The 22,130-nt window shown below is 40.9% G+C and overlaps 1 protein-coding gene across 6 annotated transcripts in view; it reads left to right on the forward strand.

Annotated features, from left to right (window-relative positions):
- Positions 1-22,130, forward strand: part of trioa (trio Rho guanine nucleotide exchange factor a) — a 75,090-nt gene that overhangs the window by 16,151 nt on the left and 36,809 nt on the right. For all 6 annotated transcript variants that reach the window (XM_058619852.1, XM_058619848.1, XM_058619849.1 and 3 more), the window contains exons 2-5: positions 2,277-2,327; positions 16,105-16,179; positions 18,938-19,052; positions 20,681-20,873. In XM_058619852.1, the coding sequence (XP_058475835.1) occupies positions 2,277-2,327; positions 16,105-16,179; positions 18,938-19,052; positions 20,681-20,873 (434 nt within the window). The remainder of the gene's footprint in view (positions 1-2,276; positions 2,328-16,104; positions 16,180-18,937; positions 19,053-20,680; positions 20,874-22,130) is intronic.

Here is a 22,130-nt window from a genome sequence, read left to right on the forward strand (position 1 = left end):
GTTGTCATTAGCCTAAGGTCATGCTCGCTGCCAAGTGACGGCACAGTATTTGTGCTCTTTCATGGCTGATTTGTTCAACTCTGGAAAGGTCATCATGGCGGTGATGAGTTTCTTGATTAATAAACAGCAGAATGAAACAATACTTAATGGTAAATAATAGCTTAGCTCCAAATATGAGCTCCTTGCTTTGTCTTAATTGCCTCAAGTTCTTCTCCGGTTCTGTATCGTGTTTGCTCGTCTCCTTGTTTGTTTGTTAGTGTTGCCTTAGTGCAAATGCCTTCATCTGTGTTGTGTGGCAAATGCAAAGCTTTATTCACTACAGCCCCGTAGTGATGATGTGACACACCAAAATAAACTTAAGTGTGCGTCTGTACAAATAACATATACTGTATATATATTGCACAGCCATAAACTGTAACAACAGTCTATAAATTTAAAACACAGATGGTCCATGGAAATCCCCACACAAAGGACTTTTGTTAACACGATTCTCATTACGACACTTCAGCTTATCGATGTCTACGCTGTAGAGCAGAACATTTACTGTACTTTATTGAATAATCTGTGTAGTATAGGTTATTAAATTATCATGTGCATGTCTGCATTAGAATATCTGAAAACAAGACTAATGTTATTTGTTTTGATAAGTAGTTTACTTGCAGTACATCTGCCAAAACACTCTTTAAATCCATTTTGTATCATTTAATATCAGTTAATAATCAGTTGACGCTTATTCAGCTGTAGTACCACTAGATTATATGTTGTGCTTCAATGTTATTCTACAGATTATAAACCTAACCCCATGCAAAAGTAATTGACTATTAGTTTAAACCATCATTTAACTACTTCTTTGTTGGGATCTGATAAGTTGATGACTTCTGATTAGTCTGTCACCTGAAAGTTAACAGGATCATGTCAACATATGATCACAAGTCTAAGTTGATTGTCTGTTAACACTATATTTATTGTCAAGTATACATCAAATTGCAGATAAGTTGACAATTAGTTGCTCTCAGTATGTCCTATCCTATAGTTGACATTCGACAGATTATTATGATTAGGGTTACTACACTTGTAAATGGATCATCTAATTAAATTGATATGACATGATACGGAATGCCTGTTGATTACTAGTTGCTATCAAAATACAGTGATACCTTTCATTTCGTTGTATTTGTCACTAAGGGATCACCACTACCTGTTGCTGTTCCCATCCCGTAAAAGCACAGGAGAATAAGAACCAGACAAAAATGTCCATTTAAAACATTATACTGTATCTAACGGCATACAGTAGTTTTAGATACTAAATAAGTACAACCAGCAGCTTCTGTCCAAAATCCAGGGAACACGAGTTTGCCTGAGTCAGAACAGAGGGAGCATGTGTCACTGAGTCAAGCGTTCAGTCTGTTAACATGTTGACGGCACATGACACTGACTGCGTCTCACCGTCTGTCACAACAGCAGCCTATAGACTCCCATCAAGGGGCCAATTGTTGTTTGAGAGACCAGTGAGTGAGCTTCGGTCATGAGTTATACAGTGATGAGAAAGTGACTCCTGGATGCACTGATCCAGTGGAAGTGGAGCGTGCTGTTTTGGTGGACTAATTACAAAGGAAGGGAGAGTGCGGCTGAGAAACTCTGTGACTTAACGTCTCACACAAGTGGCTTTAGGTGTGCTCGGATTTCTGAAAATTAGGAGTTGTTTGTCATAAAACAAAGTTTTCCCTGTGGATTCTGGTTTGGTTTTCGCTTTACTGAGCAAGCTAATGTTGGAGTTTTCCATCAGACTTTAACTAATGCAAAAACCTTATTGTAAAAGCCTCAGCTTTTGTTTTTATTGGACAAATGGCGCCGGTCTCCCATAGTTGTTGCTATGAGTGGTCCTATTGTCTTTTTTAGCCACACTTGAGCAAATTACAATGTCACTGAAATGTCTCGACCACTGTTGGATGGATAGCTGTGATTTGGTTCAGACATTTATTTCTTCCCCGAGGACAAACTATAATATCTTTAAAAGTTGAGCTGGTATCAAAACTTTCTTGACAGAGAATGTGAGTGTTGTTACTGTGTGCGTATGTTAGCATAAAAAAGCTGTTAACTCAGAGCCATACAGAACTTTTGCTGTCGTATCCCCCCAAGTCTTTCCACACATTTTCCCACAATCTCCACTCTCACCAGTAAAGCCATACCAGAAATTAACCAATGCATAATCAATTTCTTATCCCATTTATTGAGATAATTTATGTACTTTCTCTTTGTTTTTTATTTATCCACAGATGGATCCCTCCCTAAAGAGCCAAAAGGAGATGTATCCAGTCAGATAGCAGGTAAAACATTCTCACATGCATCAACTTGAACACGCTGCGTAGAACATCAGTGGTGTGTGCAGCTTTTGCCAAGTTTTTGTTGTTTGTCGACGGTGTTAGTGTTAGGAGATGATGCCATGGTTGGCTAAGTGGGCCTAGTGCTCGTCTCTTTAGTGTTAAAAGCTTCTCCATGATGAGTTGACCTGGACAATGTCTGTTGTTTCCTCCAGCACTGCTTTATCTGTCTTTTCTCATTCTTTAAAATTTAATTTATTTTGCTCCCTTTCATACACACTCTCCCTTTTTATTGTGATAGTATAGATCCTGCCTGAGTGTGTTAAGATGATGGTCTGTAATGTCATATAAAGGGTTGATATATGCCAGTGTGTGCTGTCCTACACTGCTTTGACATTCTGAGGAGACACATGACCACTCCAATCTTTAAGACCGTTTAGTCCCCTGTGCTCCAGTGGAAAGTTTTACTTTTTTTTGTAGAAAGGTGTACACAGTCGTTTATTTTGAATAGCTTTAGTGAAATACTTAATGCATCCATTCATTCAGTAATTCATTCATTCATTAAGTCTTTAACCCTAGCTCTATAGGAGGACAGTGAGTTGGCAGGCTGCCCCAAAAGGCTTGGGGCGTTGATGCAAACTGCGCTAGCACTCGCACAAAAAGGCAGTGGAGACAACATGAGTGTAATTATACAGTATGGAGACAATGCTTGGCTTCATAGCTACTGCATAAAGCTGTCAGGCCAGTGTTTTTTCTGCAGCTCTCTGGTGCTTAAGTTATCATTTCTGTTTTTAAGGTGGTAGTGTGGAGGGTTAGGCCTGTCCTTCTGTTGGCCTGGCATCCACAGCCACTGTTATGACTGGCTGACTGAGGAGTGGGTTGCAAGTGGGAGGCAGGGGCCGTGCTGTTATGTAATAATATTAATGCCTTTGGACCTTGACAGATGTGCTGGAGAGTGCTTTGCGATGAGGGAATGTTGTGGGATTGACCATAAACATCACGGTCTGTCTTTCTACTCTGTTTCCCTCTCTGTCTGCCTGCTAGTTGAATTAATGTAAATCTTCAGTAATCAGTTGCATGCTGAAATGAAACCTCTGCATCACCTGCAGATGGCGCATTTGTGCAGATTGGAACGGTTGCAACTGACAGAGCTGCATTAAGCTGTTGACATTAAACAGCAGCAGGACTCGACTGAATACAGACCTCTTACTCTCTCTTCCATGGAACACACAGCCACAGTTATTCTAAGATTACATGAAATACATTAGAATTTAATGTATGACACTTAGTCTGAATAACTGTTCTTTCTCTGACTCGTCACAGTTTGTCAGAATGAGATCAGGTTGTGCTAAAAGACCCAGACGAATGAACTCTTGGCACCAATAACAAGCCACCATTCTCTCTTCCCCCTATGTCTCCCCCCCCCCCCCCCCCCCCCCCCCTGCTGTGTTTGGGTCGCTGGGGTAACCCTGGCCTCCTTCTCGCTTGGTTAGCCTACCCTGCTATTAGAGGTCTGGATGGATGGAGAAACCAGAGAGAGAGAGAGAGAGAGGTGGAGATAAACGAAGGATGGTGCTTTTTTCTCGCTGCGTCTACTCGGCCAAATCTCAAGTTTGGGGACAAACTGGGGGGAAAATGGAAGCACACGGAGCATCTGAGTGGTTAGGAAACCAACAGTCGGGCTGCGCCGTTGATTCATTTACTCTGTCAGCTTCATGTTTCTAAATAATGATACCCCATTTCATTGACAAAGCCAGATTTATAATGCAGCATGAAAATAAGTGCTTCTCTTTTAAAAGAAAAGTGTGTTTTTTTAGTGCAGGTTTTCTCTCCTAGATTAACCCAGATGGCTGTCTTGAGAGATCATTTTTAGCGGTGGGTTGGATTTGACTCAGCAGCATCAGGAGTATCTATAAAAAAAAATGCAGTAAGAAAGAGCGGAGAGTTGTACCATACCGGATTATAGTGAATTGGCAGAAATGTCATCTTAAAATATGGGTACATTGCTCTCTCGTCAACTACGCCATCAGTCAGACATTTTACATCAGCCACATTTTCCAGCTTTTATTGAAAGCCGTTCAACGCCAACAAATGACCATAATACTTGTAAACGTGTGCTCTAAACTGCTCAAGTTAAAATAAATAAAAATAAATGTATGATAGAAAACAGGGATTAGGAAAATGGGGTCCATTAAAGCTGCAAACTCTTACTGTGCCCTGTATATTGCTGTCAGAGTGTTGAGAAGAAGACAACAGAAGTTCAGAACAAAATAATGAACACAAACACCAGAATAAAAGAATCATACGTCATACATCAATGCGCGACATGAAGGAATAGTCTCCTGACCTTTACCCCCACTGAGCTGGTCAGAGGGAGAAAGCTAAACGCACGTGTGGGAACTCGAGGTGTTCTCAAACATTTGCCTGGTAGTGTTGTTGTTACCAACATAATTGTGTGTACAGTGGCACAGCCAATGCCAGTTTAACCCACAGTAGGTGCATTGTTAGAGCAACACAGCTCCGTCTGATCACAACAACAACCAACCAACCAGAACAGGCCGTCTTGTTTTTTGTGTGTTGTCCAGTACCGAGCAACAGCCAGCTGCCAATCAAAGCTGAATAATAGCAGTCTTATTGCTGGCTGCGAATGGAAAACACGAGGTGCAAATATTATTATGAAGTAAACAGGGCAGAAGGTGATCGTTAATAATAAGGAAGATGATGAAAAGTGTCCCGAATGAAGAGCACTCGAAAGAGAAATACCACTCTAAAACTGAAAAATAATACAGTATTTTCCTTTATTTGAAATGTATTGAGAACGCCCTGATGACCATATTAGAAGTGACACCTGCCCCAGTAGGAAGACGTGTTTCAGTCACATAATCGTTGACCTTTTAATTTAATAGTAGTGTCACATACAGTTTTGCAAATAGGAGTTTGACAGCATAAGTGTTCATTAAACCTCTAGCCCAAAAAAAACAACTCCAGTCACAGCTTGACAACTGTGTCATGGCATGGCACACCTGTCAGGCTTTGGGTTTTTCATATGTTTATCGTGTGTTAGAGATGGCATGAATCAGCAAATCTAAGCACAAGCAAACATGTTAAACAACTGTTGACTTATTGTTTTCCTCTAGTAGTTGCTGGTTTCCAGAAGCGCACAAACTAAGCTGCTGAACAGACGTAGAATAAGATTACAACAGTCTGGTCATTTACACTGGTGCCCAAATGTCTCAGATGGACTTGAATCAATGTAAAGGGTCCAAGTTAAATAAACGACATGCTAGTTTTTCCCATAGTAAAACGGTGACACAGTCATGAATAAAACAAGCTTGCGCTCAAACCAAACTGCAGTTTTCCTACCAGACTTCTTAGAATGTCTCTGATCAGGATGTAGGTCACGGGTCCAGGTCATGGGCACCCTATTTCTGTGTGCTCCTTCAGCCTCAAGGAATTCCTGCCATTCCCACACACATCCCTCGGTAAGGAATGCCTGTCACGCCGTGAATGTGGGAAGTCCACAGCTATGCAGGGGATGCACACACATGTGCACAGTTCTGGTTTCTCCTGACCCGTAACAGCTGGTTTAGTAGGAGCGGTGTGTCCAAGTCAGCTGCTGTGGGAGCCATTACAAGATTATGTGAGCCACTCTTTAATCAGATTAGGAAGATGCTGTGAGTGAGTTTTATTTATTTATTTGTTCATTAATTCATTTATCGATTTATTTATTTATCAATTTATCGATTTATTTTGGTGGCAAGAGGACAACTTTGCCCCTCCCTTTGCTGACTCAGCCACACCCACCCGTACAGTCTGTCCACGCTCAGGCAGCTGTTACATTCCCTGTGTTTTCTTTTTTGTGTGTGTGTGTGTGAATATACATGTACGTATGCACAGAACCACATTCACTCAAACCACTCCTCGGGGTATGTGTGGCATTGTCTCCGGGGAGACTTGTAGTAGTGTTGTTGAGTCAACTGCTTTGTTGTCTCAGTCAGTCTAATGCCTACTTGACCTCTAGGAGACCCCTGCAAGTCCCGTGCCTCTGAGGTGTGTGCGCAGTGTTGACATAATTTGCATCCGCGAGAACACACACACACACACACACACACACACACACACACACACACAGGTTTGCATAACTATTCTTCTTAAGACACTGCATTGACTTCCATGTATTTGCCCAGCCCAAACAAAGCGTTATCTGTATCTTTAACCACGACCAGTTAATGCCCAAATCTTAGCCCTAAACTTAAATGGTTCCTTTGAAATTAGGTTTTGCCTCATTAGCACCAGGTTTTGGACTACTGCTCCTGACAAGGTCAGTGTTTATGCCTCAAAAGTTCTTAAAGAGGTTACAAAACAAGTACACAACATGCACACATGACCCAGTGACCGCCTTGATGTGGAATGATCCCTGAGTGTGTTGTGGTAGTTTCCATACTGAAAGAGTGATTGATATTTCTGGCATCTGCCTCTCACCCCTTGCTGCGTTGTGACTGAGGGGTGGGTGTATCAGTGTTACTGCGTTTTTACCATGATACAGTTGTTCCAGAACAGGCAACCCAGGAAACACTGGTAGTGACTTTGTTTTAGGAACATTTTTTTTATCGCTTTTACGGTGCGTTTATGTCATGGGACTGTTTTTGGATTTGTTATTTTTGAAACGTTTGTGGACGTTTGGTTTCTCTGAATTCCTGAGTGTGGACACGGCAAGGTAAAAAATACTGAACTGTTTTTTCAGTTACTAAATTAATCATCAACTGCTTTGATAATATATTAATAGCTTTGAGTGTTGTTTTTTATAGTTGGAACCAAGCTCTGTGATTTCTCATCTTATTAAATGTTTTTTGCTCCAAAGAGAATATAATTTTGAGGTTTTGGAAATACCAAGCAACAGATTTCAACATTTTATGGACCAAACAACAATCAATGAATTGAGAAAACAATTGAATGATTAATTGATTTTGAAAATAATTAGTTGCAGCACCAATAACATCCTCCTGAGCTGTTGCTAATAGCCTATTGATTATGAATAAAATGTGAAATGTAATAGAGTTGTATAATTCACATGGGTTGGCTATTAATGTAATTGTATTTAGAGACACCATGCAGTGTGTCTCTTGTTTCAAATACCCACAAACACAACACTGTCTGTCCACCAAACCCTGTGATTTTTCTATCATCTCCTTTTTCTTATTGTGAGACGGCTATACACTCACCAGACACTTCTTTAGGTATTACATTTACCTAATAAACTGTCTGCTGTAGCCTCTCTACTTCAAGCAAGATGGTCGTCTTCATACTGTTGTTGTCGCGAGTGGTTGTTTGAGTTACTGTTTCCTATCTATAATTTCAAACTAGTCTGGCCATTTTCCGCTGACCTCTTGTGTCAACAAGACATTTTACCCAGAAAACCACTGCTCAGTGGAGTATTTTTCTTCATATGACCATTCTTAAAGTCCTAGAGATGGTTGTGAGTAAATATTACATTACATTACATGTCATTTAGCAGACTCTTTTATCCAAAGCGACTTACAAGGGAGTACAATCAGCCAGGGGTGGAGTTGAAATTGAGACCATGATGTCTTTTGCACACAGGGTACCGGTCTTAACCACTGAGTCACTCCACCCCAGTATATCCCAGTAGATCAGCAATTTCCGAAGTACTCACAACCACCCTTTTTCTTCTGCTCGGTTTGAACCTCAACAGGTTGTCTTCACCATGTCTACATGCCTGAATGCATTGAATTGTTGCCACGCGTTAGATGATTTCGTTAACAATCAATTGAACAGGTTTTCTAAAGATGTGACCATTGAATGTAACTGTATCCTCTCCACTCTATCCGTTGGAGTTAAATTAGGTCTGAAATGTTGTCATTTTTGTAAATCCATTATTTTATCAAGCTCCAGTGGCAGTGTTGTGATATCAGCTCTGTGAATTCAGTGTTTTTTATATGGTATATAAACTGGGTGAATGGCACCCCCATCAGGCCTGATTACGTCTGCATCACCTGTATGTGATATACATTGGAACTACCGTTTTCGGGTCAATGCTGCAAAAAGACCTTCCCTCCTTTTCCATGAAGATGTTTAATTTTCACCTGTCTGCCCAAACTATTTTCGCAGTTATTGTCCTCTTTACTTCTCCTCACAGGAGGAAGCTAATTGAAAATCTCCAAGGAGCACATATATAGATATTAAAGAAACTGACAATATTGATAAGCATGATACCATGACAACTATCATAAATCTTGAGCGCCACTTTGATTTTGAGATAATTTGTTATTATTGTTTTTGGAATAACATTGCATTCACTCATTGTTTACATATTTGTACACAATGTACTTTTTATTTAACTTTTTTTCATGATGTATTCTGGGTTGTATGCACTGTTACCCTCTGACAGTGAGTGGTTCCCCTGGACTCATAGCAGTGAACGAATGACTCGGATGTTTTTTTATGTAACCCTCATCTCTACAGCCTCAAGTCTCCATCCTAATGCTAAGCCGCTTCTCATGGTGCATAAATGCAGTGCAGGCATATTATAATCATTATACCTCCCACACTTCAGGATTACCTCCAGGAACCTGTCTTTCTGAAAGACTGGCAGATTAGCAACTCACCTAATGCCCACATGGAGTGCACCCTGAGGCCATGCATCCACTCTGCGCGCTGCTGTTGCCCACTGAAATTGTCTTCGCTGACAACTCGGGCCTTGGCTTGGAAATTTTTGCACCAGCTTTTCCATATGGATGCGTAGACGGGAGCAGAATGAGCAGTTTTGGTTGTCTGCTGGGTTGGAATATCTCCCCACAGGAATCCCAGGATCAGCCTCAGCTGCTGTGACTGTGCCCACAGTGGATTGGGGTTCCTTCGGTACAGCAGCCAATCGCTCTATCATTAGCCGATGGTAGCAGCGGAACATGTTTCTCCATCAGCAAATTACTCCAAAATCCTCAGCTCCTTGTGTTTTTTTTTTAACAATCTGTGGAAGAATTATCAAGCATGACTTGCTGGACAACTAATCACAAGTGGTGTTATGCCCAGACTGGCTCTGCCCTCATCCAGCTGACAGGTACACAACACAGTATTATTATTCCTGCTTCTGCCGTTCGTCAGTCCCATCAGTGGGAGGTAAATTCAAATTTTGCATCTCCGTCATGACAGACATTTGAATGTAGAGTTTGACAGGTTTGACTGTGACTGACTGGTTCATACATCATTACCATCTGTCTTTCCCTCACCCTGTGTGTCTGTGTGTGTGTCGCTGTCCACTTGTCATTCCTCACCCGCTCCTGTCTGCCGTCATTTTTACACACCACTCTTCCTCACCTCACCTGTCTTCCCTTACTGTCTACTGTACTGTGGCCTCCGATCCCTCCCCTCTCTCACCTGCGTATACTTTTATTCCACACTTGTTGGGGCATGCGCCCTGATTTGACTATTGGCAGACAATGAACTTAATTATGTCCTATATCTATGGTCGAGTTGGGGCCTATCGTACCTACTGGTAGGTTGAGAAGGCTGATGTCATGCCATTATTTCGATGATGTAATGCTGAAAGCTCATGTTATTGCATATGCTTTGAAAAAAACTTCCTCAAAGTGTGTGGTGCAAATGCATTTTTGATATTCTACACTTTGTTTAGACAAAAAATATTAACGCTTAGTGGTGTTGTAACTTATGATTGCAACTCACAGCAAATTATTTAAGATAACTTATATGAATCTAACTGATAACAACCTTCTTCCAGCATCAGTGGGGAGATGGTTAACGCGCACTTCTTCTGCTCCATTTTTGCTAAAGATTGCACCATTCTCCGCTCATTAGCATAATCAGTCATCTTCATGACTGAGCTGTGGGCAGTTGGACCGGCTTGAGTTAAGTTGAAGATGTTTTACCACTCTTCCAAGAGGAGTTTTGTGTGTTGCTTTAGTTGTTGGCATTAATGCCAATCCTTACTTTTTTAAAATCTTGGGACCTAGGGCTATGATGTGTTTTTTTATCTTCCAACCCGACTCATTTAGTTTCTAGCATGTCCATGAAGTCACAATTCCCTGGCAAGTGATGCAGGCATGAGGAAAAACACCCTAGGTCAGAACAACCTCTGACGAAGGTTTTTTAGTGGGTTTACCCACAAATGTTAGTGTGAAAGAGGCTTTTATTCTTCACCTTCTCATGTGTTTGTCTCTCTCTCTCTCTCTCTCTCCCTCTCAGTGTGTGTGTGTGTGTGTGTGTGTGTGCGTGCGTGCGTGTGGAGTGGGTGTGACCTGGCGACTCTATATTTAGCTGCTGTGCCACTTTCTCTGGTCCCACAGCCTGGCAGAGCACATGGGAAGTGTCTTTGTTATCCTTTTTGTTTGGGAAAAGGACAAAATAGAAGAATAGAAAAATAAAGTACAGGGACGTTTTGATAACAAATGTTCTTGTCCAATTTGTCTTGAGTTTCTACCAATAGAATCTGGCACTGTCATTTTATATCTTCTTAACAACCACCAAGCTGTTCCTTTGTGCTGATCCATTTACTACTTCCATTAACTCACTTTCAGAAACGTAATGCTCCAGTTGTTTGAGGAATATTCAGCTCTCATAAAGATGAAATTTATATATTTTTAAATGTTATATTGATGGTGAGAACTGTATTGACTCATCTCAAATACATACATATTTAAGTAAGTCTGATAAGTTCATCAACAAGGATTTGTAGTGTTTAAGGCAGTAGTGTTTGGGCAGCCCTTGGCCAAGTGGAAAGGGAACTTGACTTGTAACCGGAAGGTCGCCGGTTCAAATCCCCACCCGGCCAAAAAGGGCTGGGGTACCCCTGAGCAAGGTACCCAACTCCCAATGCTCCCCGGCGCTACTCAGTGTGGCAGCCCACTGCTCCTAATTCTAGGATGGGTCAAAATGCAGAGAAATACTTTCCCTAAGGGGATTAATAAAATTAAGGTGGCTACTCTGTATTCATCAGTAGTCTGAGACAGGGTTTGTTGTGCTGAAAATGTCACTGACAGTGTGTATCCTCTAATTGGGAGCTCAAAAGCACTTCATACACTGTAAATACAGGAACGGGGACGAGGTTAATAGGCTAGTCGCATAAGATTTGTCATCGTGCTCAGATGTTTTCGGATAAAGTGATATTTACACGAAGCTGGTCAGATTTCAGTCGGCGAAAAACACCCCCTTTTTAGGGGGCGATACAGAAGGTTGTTTGTGTCAAAGCAGTTAATTCAGCGGCCGTTAAATTTTTACTACACAGTAGCTAATTCACGCAGCACTACAAAATGTACACTGTGCTCTCTCTCTCTCGTCCTGCGCACACACAAACATGGTGTGTCATCTTGTCAACGGGGGGTTTTACGTTGACCCCGTGATTATCCTTCTGGTTAGTGTCAGTTGAGCTAACCAGACAGCTGACAGGTTTTGGGGGGTCAACATCAGAAGATGTTGAATCACAGCATTGTCGAAAGCTGACTAATCCATTTATCTGCATGTTGTAAAATGACACTCTGAACATACACAACATGTTTAGCCTTACACTGGAATGGAATTGAAAAGGTACCAATGCTGTCAATAGGGCTGAAACGATTAATCCATTACTAAATTAATCGTCAACCATTGTGACCAAGTGATTATATGGTTGGAGCGTTTTCTAAAGAATTAAAACCAGTTTCTGTGATTTTTCCAGCTTCTTAAATGCGAATATTGTCTGGTTTCTTTGTGGACAAAACAAGACATTCCGAGAACATCGTCATTTCCAGGTTGGACAAACACTGATCAATATTTACTTTTGGCCGTAGCTTGAAATAATGAGCAGTGAAAAAACCTGTTACCACAGTGAAATATACTGTAATTGTAATTTATTCTCATTTAAGGAAATCTCAAATTAGCTCCTTATAAAATTGCTTTAGGGAAAGTCCTGGGCACGTGTGTAATTTGCTCTTTTCAGTAATTAAAGTATCGGTATATTCTTTGTTCTTCTTTGTTCCACTTAAGTAAGGCAAAAACAGTCATCGATTAAAATTGATTAAGCAAAGATTCTAGAGCAGGGGTGTCAAACTTACGACCTGCTGGCCAGAACTGGCCTGCCGGAGGGTCCATTCTGGCCCGCAGTATGAATTTGATTAGAATCTAATCATAATGTGAAATACTATCATTTTCAGTCTCAGAATCATATAAATCAACTGTGATGTTGTAAGTTGTAATGCACATGTGTAAATGGTAAATTAAAAAGCATAATATTCTAGAAATTACACTTATTTTTCTCAGGAAAAGTCAGTTTGTTCATAACATGTTTTGTAAAACAAAGGGAAAAAAAGAGTTCTTGTTGTTTAAAGGTTATTATGCCATTATTTTACTGGTCTGTCCCACTTGGGATCAGATCGGGCTGTATGTGGCCCCTGAACTAAAATGAGTTTGACACCCCTGTTCTAGAGAATCTCTTCCAAGGCCCAAACACTCCCAGGCTGCTGTGTATGAAGATTTATACAGTATTACATAACAACTTCCCGATGCTTCCGCTGACCTGGTTCTGCAACAAAATTGAATGTGCCCTGTCCTGTCCCCACGTCCCGTCCTCCCCCCTATTACGTTGGTATTACGTGTAAAATTGTTGGTTGTTTTGTTTGAGTGTTTTTCAGCAGGATTAAAGAAAAATGCTGAAACGCATAATTAGTTTCAGCTGAAACTGACACCCTTCCTATCTCTATACACGGTGTAGTCAGTGTTGTGTTAGCTCGAGCTGTTTGTTTGGCTCCCACAAACGGTGGCAGAGCGAGAGCCCTCCGAATCAACCCCCTCTCATGCATCATCTATGGAGTGGAGCTGTGAGCTCACTTTTCGACGAGAGCACAGTGGGAAATGTAGTTGATCATCGCAATTTGTTTTTGTGGCACCCCGAGGGGCATCTGGAGAGGAATGAGAGGAGGAAAAGAAAAAGTAAAAATAGAGACAAGTCCTCATTCTCATCAATCTCCCCCGGTGGCAGGGAAGAATAAGTATCTCATTAGCATGTACAGTGACACGCTGAGAACAGGGATTTGAGTTCACTTTACTGTAAGTGGCCAAGAGGCATGTGTTGGTTAGTTAGTTAGTGAGGGTTTGCATCATAGTCGTTTTAAAAAAAGCTGACATCGAGGTTACTCTTCTTACTTACTGCATTCCACTGTTATGTAATACATGGTAACAATGTCTCTCTCTCTCTCTCTCTCTCTGTCTCTCTGTCTCTCTGTCTCTCTGTCTCTCTCTGTCTCTGTGTGTGTGCATGTGTCTTAGGGCCGGGCCATACTTATTCTGCATTCTGAGGCCTGCTGAGAGAGGGTTCACATTTCTGCATCCATGAATAAGCCCGCAGATTTGTGCATACTCATACTCAAACATGGGGTGTCCTTATTCGTTTAATCCCATATTCCATTCCAGTAGCAGTGATTTCCTCATTTGATTTGAGTTTGTGCGTAAAACGCAGAAATGGACGGATGTCATAATTTACGTCACGTGGAAAGTATGACCTGGAAATTATCGCTTCACCGTCACACATCAAGAAGGGAATTTGACGACGTGTCTTTCCCTTAATGCTTTCTTTCTTTTGTCCAACAGTTTAGTGTAGAGCTGCAACTAATTTTCTCGATTAATCAAGTAATCGTTGGGTCCGTAAGAATTTGTCAGAAAACGTTGTTAAACAGTGTTTGTCAAATCTGGAAATGATGATGTTCTCAAATGTCTTGTTTTTGTCCACAAACCAAAAATTAGTAATGATTTCTTTGTTCTATGGATCAAAGAAACAAGAAAATATTCACATCTAAGCTAAAACAATCATAAATGATGTTTTAATCATGAAAAAAGCTTCAAACCGATGAATCGATTATCAAAATAGTTGACCATTAATTTAGTAAATGAATGCCTATTATTCTTATGGTTCCTATGGGCTTTGCTTAAACGTTTTTGACGTGCAGAGGGAGAGAAAAGGGAGATGTTGTCAAAAACAAGGTCTTTTCAATACTATGCGGTGCTCCAATACAGTCAATGACACCGTCCACCGTCAAATTTAAAACCTCAGCCCTGCCCTCACCACCTGAGCGCACAAATTAACATGCACACACACAACAAATACATTAGATTTACCAACAAAAGTCATCCTACATGCTGAAAATATTCAACTTTAATGTGGCTCCTACAAACAATGTTGTGTTGTGTTTACATTAACCCCAGTTGTTCTCAAATATGTGTCCTTGTGCTGATGTAAAGTGAGTACGAGAACAGGCAGATCACAGACAATCAGACAGAGTCACAAGAAAAGTAGACACTTGGGTAAAATGACTTGTCTGGGTCATCAGTCATTCAAACCTGACCTCTGCTGGGTGTGAAGGACAGAATCTGGGCCCGTTCTGTCCACCTGTGTTTTGTGTGTGTATGTGTGTGTGTGTGTGATGTGAGTCTAATCATCTCAGAGAATTGTCAGTCTATATTTAGGGCGTTGTTTGAACCGATTATTGAATATCTCCCGAGAGCCATCCATTCACTTCTGACAGATGATTAACAGTGCAACACGGGGCGTCTTTCACACAATCACACACTTGAGATCCAGATTGATTTTCATTGAAGGGGGCAGTAGTTAATAGTTAAGGTTATTGCTATTATGTGTTTTTGCATTGGTTCTCATGCCAACTGTTCAATATATAATATATATAATATGTATATGTTTGTATGTATATATATATATATATATGTATGTATATATATATATATATATATATATGTGTATATATATGTATATATATATATATATATATATATATATGTGTATACACATACATATATATATACACACACATATACATATATATATATATATATATATATACATATAACAAACTAGTCCATGTTTGCCAGCCAAAAGCTACAGTTATTAGAGAGCCAGTACTGGGAAAATCTTATTTGTCTAAAAGGGTAAAGAGGAGCTTTTTTTTTTTTTTTTTCCAAAGGCTGAGATGTCTTCCTTTTTTTAAAAAAACCTGCAGTCAGTTGACAATGGCCTGGAGTCATAGAATTTACAAATGGCTAATTTGGGTATTAATATGTTGTGGTATCTGCTGTTTGTCTGTGGATTCTCTACAGACAATGAAACCTAATGACTTTGCTGCTTGGCAATTGTGATTGGGTTGATGTTTGTGTTGATTTAGCTGCAAGTGCCATTCTCGTTGAGTATATTCTGTCAGTGGTGCCTGCATGGCTGTAGACGCTTAATCTTATTAACGTTCACTTGTGGTAATCCTCATAAATTTAGCCCTTTTTTCCTTGACTCAACACTTGTAAATGTGAAAATCTGACGACTCCTCCCCGTATGAGAATCCTCTTAATATCGTCGTTAGTACTTTATGGTGTTATGGTTTAACTTAATGCCGTTACCTATGTGTGTAGGTGTGTAATGTTGCTTTACCTCATTTCACCGCTGCTCCACGAGGAGCTACTACAACAGCTTGTTTCCCCCCACCCCCCAACACACTCCCTCTCCCCAAATTTGGCCCCACTTTGTCTCATTACCATTTCTCCAACCACAGTCTCCGCTCCTGAAGAATTCAATGTTGCGAGTGTGGGACTTTTTTCCTCATGATGCAAGCAATCTGAACTGAGACTCAATCCCCTGTTTCATTATCTGCCCCCAATAAAAAGAAGTCACGGCCGATCAGCTGTGAAAGAACAGGCTGAACAGGGGAAGGGGAAGTTCTTTTTATTCTTCATTCAAACCTCACAGTCTCCCTTTCTCCTTGTTTTCTGTCTATTGCAGGTTTCAGGAGAAATGAGGAGATGAGAGCAATGGAGGTGCTTCCCATCCTCAAAGAAAAAGTTGCCTTTTTGTCAGGTAAGATTTTTGTGTACAGTGTATATGAGTGGGTGCGTGTGGCTGCTCTCACAGACATGATCACACAGCCTCAGTTGTCTGTTTTGTATTGAGTTTTGAGTTTTTTTGTCCCCAAACAGTGCAGCAGCTCCTCTCGATAACGAGCCGCGCTGCACTTTGCCTGCAAAACAAACTCATCGGGGGTCACACTGGGGCGCAGACACTTAACCCCCGGACCCTTCGTCACACTCACAAATAAGACACATTATACACAGACACACAGACATCCATTGTTTATTCAGTTTTCAACAAGACTACAGAAACGACAGCTACAGCTGCCAGTGCCTTTGCTGTCTCCATGGGGGCTCAACTATATCACACACACACACACACACACACACACACACACGCTTGAATTGTGCTAGAGAAACTTCACAGGAGGCCCAAGCTGGAAACACAGACTGCCAAGAATATCCAGTAGGATTATTTGTACGGCACAAAAAACATTATTCAGCTCTGTGTGTGTGTTTGGCTAAATGCATATCTGTGTGTATTATTATTACATGTGCATGCAGACCCACAGTGTGTCACAGGCAGCAGTACCAAATTGAATAACAAATGTTATTGAAATGTGTATTAATAAGTGTGTGCAAGTGTGTAATGCACACGCACACTCGTCTCTGGTCTCCTTATGTGCGCGCAGCAAAGGTCACAGGCAGAAATACAATGACTCAGACAAATGGACAGAAATTGACAGAGAGAGAGAGAGAGAGAGGACGGCGTTGCCATGGAGATGACTTACTGTCAGCTTCTGCATCCCATAGTAGTCGCTGCTGGAGTAATGGGCTTTAAATGAAGAAGGGGGGGGGGATTGCTGGTGAAAAGCAGGCTAAATGAGCTAAGCCCATTATTCCAGATCCAGCCCCTTAATAATTTGGCCATGTTATTCGGCCTCACTCGTGTCTGCCTGTTTTGCCACGTGAGTGTTTGATTTTCTCTCCTCTGAGCAACAGGGCTGAGGCTACGGGTTCACAGCAACCCGACTCAACACACTCATTTGTGGGCTGAGCACAGTCCTGTGCTGTGTTTACAAGTTCCCACGTGACCGAAGCAGCTCTGTGTTTTCTACAACTGATCAGAGATGATGTGCAAAATATTATTATTATTATCATTATTATTATTGTTAATAATAAGAACAGATTAAGGCTGGGTATCGCTGTTGATTTCCTGTGTCCGTATGGTTCAAATTTTGGTTCACTATGGATACATTTAGAGATATTTCAGCTATAAAAGAGATATTCACAGAACAAATGCTGTAAAAATTGTTTTATAATATGTGGATCTCTCTGATCCAAATAAAAAAATCTGTTCTCTTTTTTTAACCCCGGCCCTGAAACAGATGTTCACTATTAAATTGCACAATGATCCAGTGGAAACAGTAGATGTTACCCAACTCAATTTAAACGACTACATAATATTTAAAAAGAAGCTGTTGCACAGATAAAATTCATGATTCCTTAGAGGATGAATCCTGCTGACCTTGCTCCTCCTCCTCTGGCCGTTAATTTAGTCTCACCGCTAGGTCAAGGGATGAACTTATCCAGTAGATTAAATCGACAGCTATATGACACATTGGCACCAACTGTTGTACAGATGTTTATGGTTTCTCAGACATAATCTCCTGACCTTTTTCGGCAGTGTCATCGTCATGAGGCTCACATTTGTGGGTTTTAGTCAAACTACTGGAAAACTTGACCATGAAATTTGGTTAAAGATCCATTTGAGTCACTTCCCTCCTCTGACCTTTTATCATCAGGTCAGATTGTCTGATGACATTTAAAGCTATCAAGTATGAGTATGTGACATTAGTAAACAGTAGTATCAAAACCCAGCTTGCATGGCTGAGCAATAAACTGCTTTTAAATCAAAAGCACAATTTGAAACTGTGTCGTTGGAAAGGCTGAAACTTTAATTCTTTACATTGTTTTTTTTATTGTTTCATGTTCTATCATCAATTAAAATTGTAATGCATTGATGTTGGAAACATTTAATAACTTTAATTTATCATCTTTGCTTCAGTGGCAATGCTCCTCAAGTTTAAAAATGATTACTCTGTGAACTGAAGTTTGTCTTTAAAAAAAAAAAGATTATTTCAAGTTTCTTATCCCAAACAAATTGCAATAACATATTTTGACCATATCTACTGTAGACTATGCTATGTGCAGTCATACGTTGCTGCGATTCCAGACTGCAGATATACTTTAATTAGACCGGACAAAAGCAGCTTTTCATACACAGTAGAACATTAGACACAGTAGACACAGCATTCAGCAATTCTTTCTTTGTGAATTCAAATAAATAGAATAAATGATTCCTTTCCCAGAATTTTTTTTTTTTTCATCATTTTAGTTTAATTACACACAGTATTCTTCTGTTTGGGGTTTTCTTTGGAGTCTCTCTCTCTTGTATTATTAAATCGCTCCCCATTAGTTTTAGTCTAGCAAATAAAATAAAAAAATGAAATCAATTGTACATCTCTTGCCAAAAGCATTTAATTTAGCGGGCTCAGCATCTCAGACTTGTCGAGCCACAGGCCTATCACACACTTATTGAATCAGCTTGTTAGATTTATGCCAAGACAGTGAAACAAATATAACACTGAGGTAATGTAGAAAAGCTTTTTGCTGTATTAGAGTATACTGAGTTTTTTTAGATTGTAATAGCAGGGTTTTGGTTGTGATGTGTCATGTTCTCACTGTGTGTGTCTCTCTGTTCCCAGGCGGCAGAGACAGACGAGGTGGTCCAGTATTAACGTTTCCGTCACGCAGCAACCACGACAGAATACGAACGGACGACCTGAGGAGACTGATCGCCTACCTCGCCGGCATCCCCAGGTTACACATCAGTTACACACGTTTTATTCCGTGTGCTGTGTGTGAGCGCAATCAGCGTCATTCTTATTTACATGTTTTAGAAAAAGCGATATCTTGACACACACTCACTCGCACATACTGAGTAAGTGGATGATGCACTCTAAGCAATCACGTGAGAGAGCTGAAACGAGCATGTGAGCAGCCAAAGAGGGAGGAGAGAAAAAATAATTATTCAGAATCAGGACTGGTTAGTTTGCTGCAGCTTCATCACTGCCAATAATCAGTTTTGGAGACATTACGAGACAATGCTGAGACGTAGAGGAGGATGAGAAGGAGGAGAAGGAGGGGGTGCCCGGGCTGAGACAGGGATGCGTAACAAAATAACAAAAGGAGAGCGCGAAGGAGGGATCAAACGAGAGAAAACAGTAGAGAGAGGCGGGAGCAGAGAGCGCATGTGTGAGGAGGTGTGTGTGAGCGAGCAAGGGGGGAGTGAGTGAGTGAGCGAGCGAGCGAGGAAGCGTCTGTGTGTGTGTATGTGTGTGTGAGAAAGCAAAACAAAGTGTCGCAGTAGCTGGAGCAGTGCAGCAGCAGCAGCAGCAGTCACTGGCACGAGTAGCTCTACAACCTCGCAGGTAAAAGCTCTGTTTACTCCTCGCTCTAATCCTGCACCTGCCTCATCCGTCCATCCATCCATCTTAATCCATCCATCCATCCTCTCCACATCTAGTCTCATCTCCCCAAACTCTGTCATCACGGTTTAAAATGGATGTAAATTCTCCTCTCGTATGTCTTTAATGGACTAGAAACGTCAACAGTCATCGTGGCGCTTTTGCATCTTTTTTTTTAAAAAAAACAAACAAACAAAAAACCTCTTAACTATGCGTCTGTTGTCAAACGAAGGTGGTGTACTATTTTGGGAGAGGCAACATCTGTACACTCGCTGTCTACTCCAGTGACAGGCTGTTATAAAGAGATGGAGAGGTTTTGGAAACACAGGACAGATGGATTTAATGATGCAATAACAGAAGGACATTAGATTATTATGGTTTAAAAAAAAAAGAGCTGGAGAAGGATTAGTATTTTACTTAATGCTCAAAAATACAATCCAGGATTGTGAATTAATTGGTGGCAACGATATGGGTATGAAAGCAAACAGCAAATATTATTTTGCTCTTACAAGTGTGTGTTTATGTGTGTGTATAAGACCGAAGCACCACAGGGAATTAGGTTTGCTGATGCACAAATGTGCTGATTTGTGTTTTTATATTTCTGCACACATTTGTGAGTCATTTGTCACAGGTTTCTCAGTGTGTGTGTGTGTGTGTGTGTGTGGGTGTGGGTGGGTGGGTGTGTTTACTGCGTAGGCTTCTCACAGTATAGAAAATGCGTCATCTCCCTGTTTTGATTCTCTTTTTCATTTCTATCGCCCTCTTCCCACTTTTCTCTACATCATCCCTCACTCATCCTTTCCCACACCCGTCATCTATCTCATCTCATCTCTCTGCTGGATTATACTCTCTCTCTCTCTCTCTCTCTCTCTCTCTCTCTCGCTCTCTCTGCCCCTCCCTCCCTCATGTCCTCCCTCCCTCCTCTTCTTTTCTTTCTAATTCCTCCTACACTCGCTGACCTCGATCCCTATCCATTCGCAGTGAGGAGGTGTGTAAACATGGCTTCACGGTCATCGTTGATATGCGCGGCTCCAAGTGGGACAGCATCAAGCCGCTGCTGAAGATCCTGCAGGAGTCGTTCCCATCCTGCATCCACGTCGCCCTCATCATCAAACCGGACAACTTCTGGCAGAAGCAGAGGACCAATTTTGGCAGCTCCAAGTTTGAATTTGAGGTGAGTAGTGGAAAAGATTGACAAGTAATTGTAATTTGACTGTGGTTCATCAGACAAATAACATTTTTAAAGAGGTGTGAAACCATCTGTCACCGACCAAAATTTGGGTAGACCTCCAACTAGTCAGTGTGACCTTATGTCGTTGAGCGTTTTACCTTCATTACTGTAATTATATTCTTTTCAGAATATAAACTGCCTAGTTTATATAATGGTCCCACCTCCCTGCACCTCTGGCAGCCAACTTGGTTGTTAATGAAAATGCTTAAGCAGCACTTCTCTGTCGTTCATTGTTTCAAACCTCGCCTCCGTTACAGATAAATCATTGATTTATTCAATTTCCTACCAGAGAACCTGGGATTTTCTACTTTTTTTTATCTGATTAAAGACAGACTTCTTAGCATGCTATAGTAAATCATAAAGGCTGACTGATACGGAGTGTTTTAAAAGTAAATAAATAGATAAATACAAAGCATTCCTCCTCAGTTTGCTTTCAGCTGAGCTGTGATAATGACCACTGTTCCCCTGAGCTGCTCGTTGTTGGTACATTTCACCATTTTCCACTCTCCACTGCTTTGGACTTGTTCATCACCAGCCAGCTGTCTACCAGAGGAGAAAATTCATTACATTTCGACCTAAAACGGGCACACAGCAGATCACAACGACACATGTGACACCGTCAGTCGAGGGTTGCATCACATTTTTCACAGCTAATTAAGTGATGTGTTCAAAGAAAGCGGCTCATTTTTAACGCTCTGGTCATTTCACGCCTATAAATCAGCACAGAGATGTGCTCTAATGTGCTCACTTGTAAAAATACCACAGTATGGGTTCTATTTGTGCATGTTTTTTTGCTTTAGAATCATTCCATTGAATTGGAGCCTGTTTAGTAAACTCTCCCTCATGTTGACTACACAGAAACGTTCCGTCCTCCTGTTTGATTTGTCACTTGTTATTATCACAATGATCTGCTTCTCGGTGCTGATAGTGAGGCATGGGTCTGGTATAAGCACATGTGCTGTATGTAATGTCGGAGGATTATGTTTTTTTCTGAAAATAAGGTTCTTGGGTTTCTCCACAATATGGTTCACGTACTGCAAGTTATTTCTTTTTCTCCGACTAAAGCTGGCATGGAAATTGTTCTGATCACTCACATGTCTATACACACAGAAGTGTCCTCTTGTCTGATGACACCATATTGATTATTGCAGGCTACAATTATCACCAGCTGCGCTGCCATCCCACACAGACATTGATTTG

Source organism: Solea solea, chromosome 20, assembly GCF_958295425.1.
Source record: "Solea solea chromosome 20, fSolSol10.1, whole genome shotgun sequence".
NCBI lineage: Eukaryota > Metazoa > Chordata > Actinopteri > Pleuronectiformes > Soleidae > Solea > Solea solea.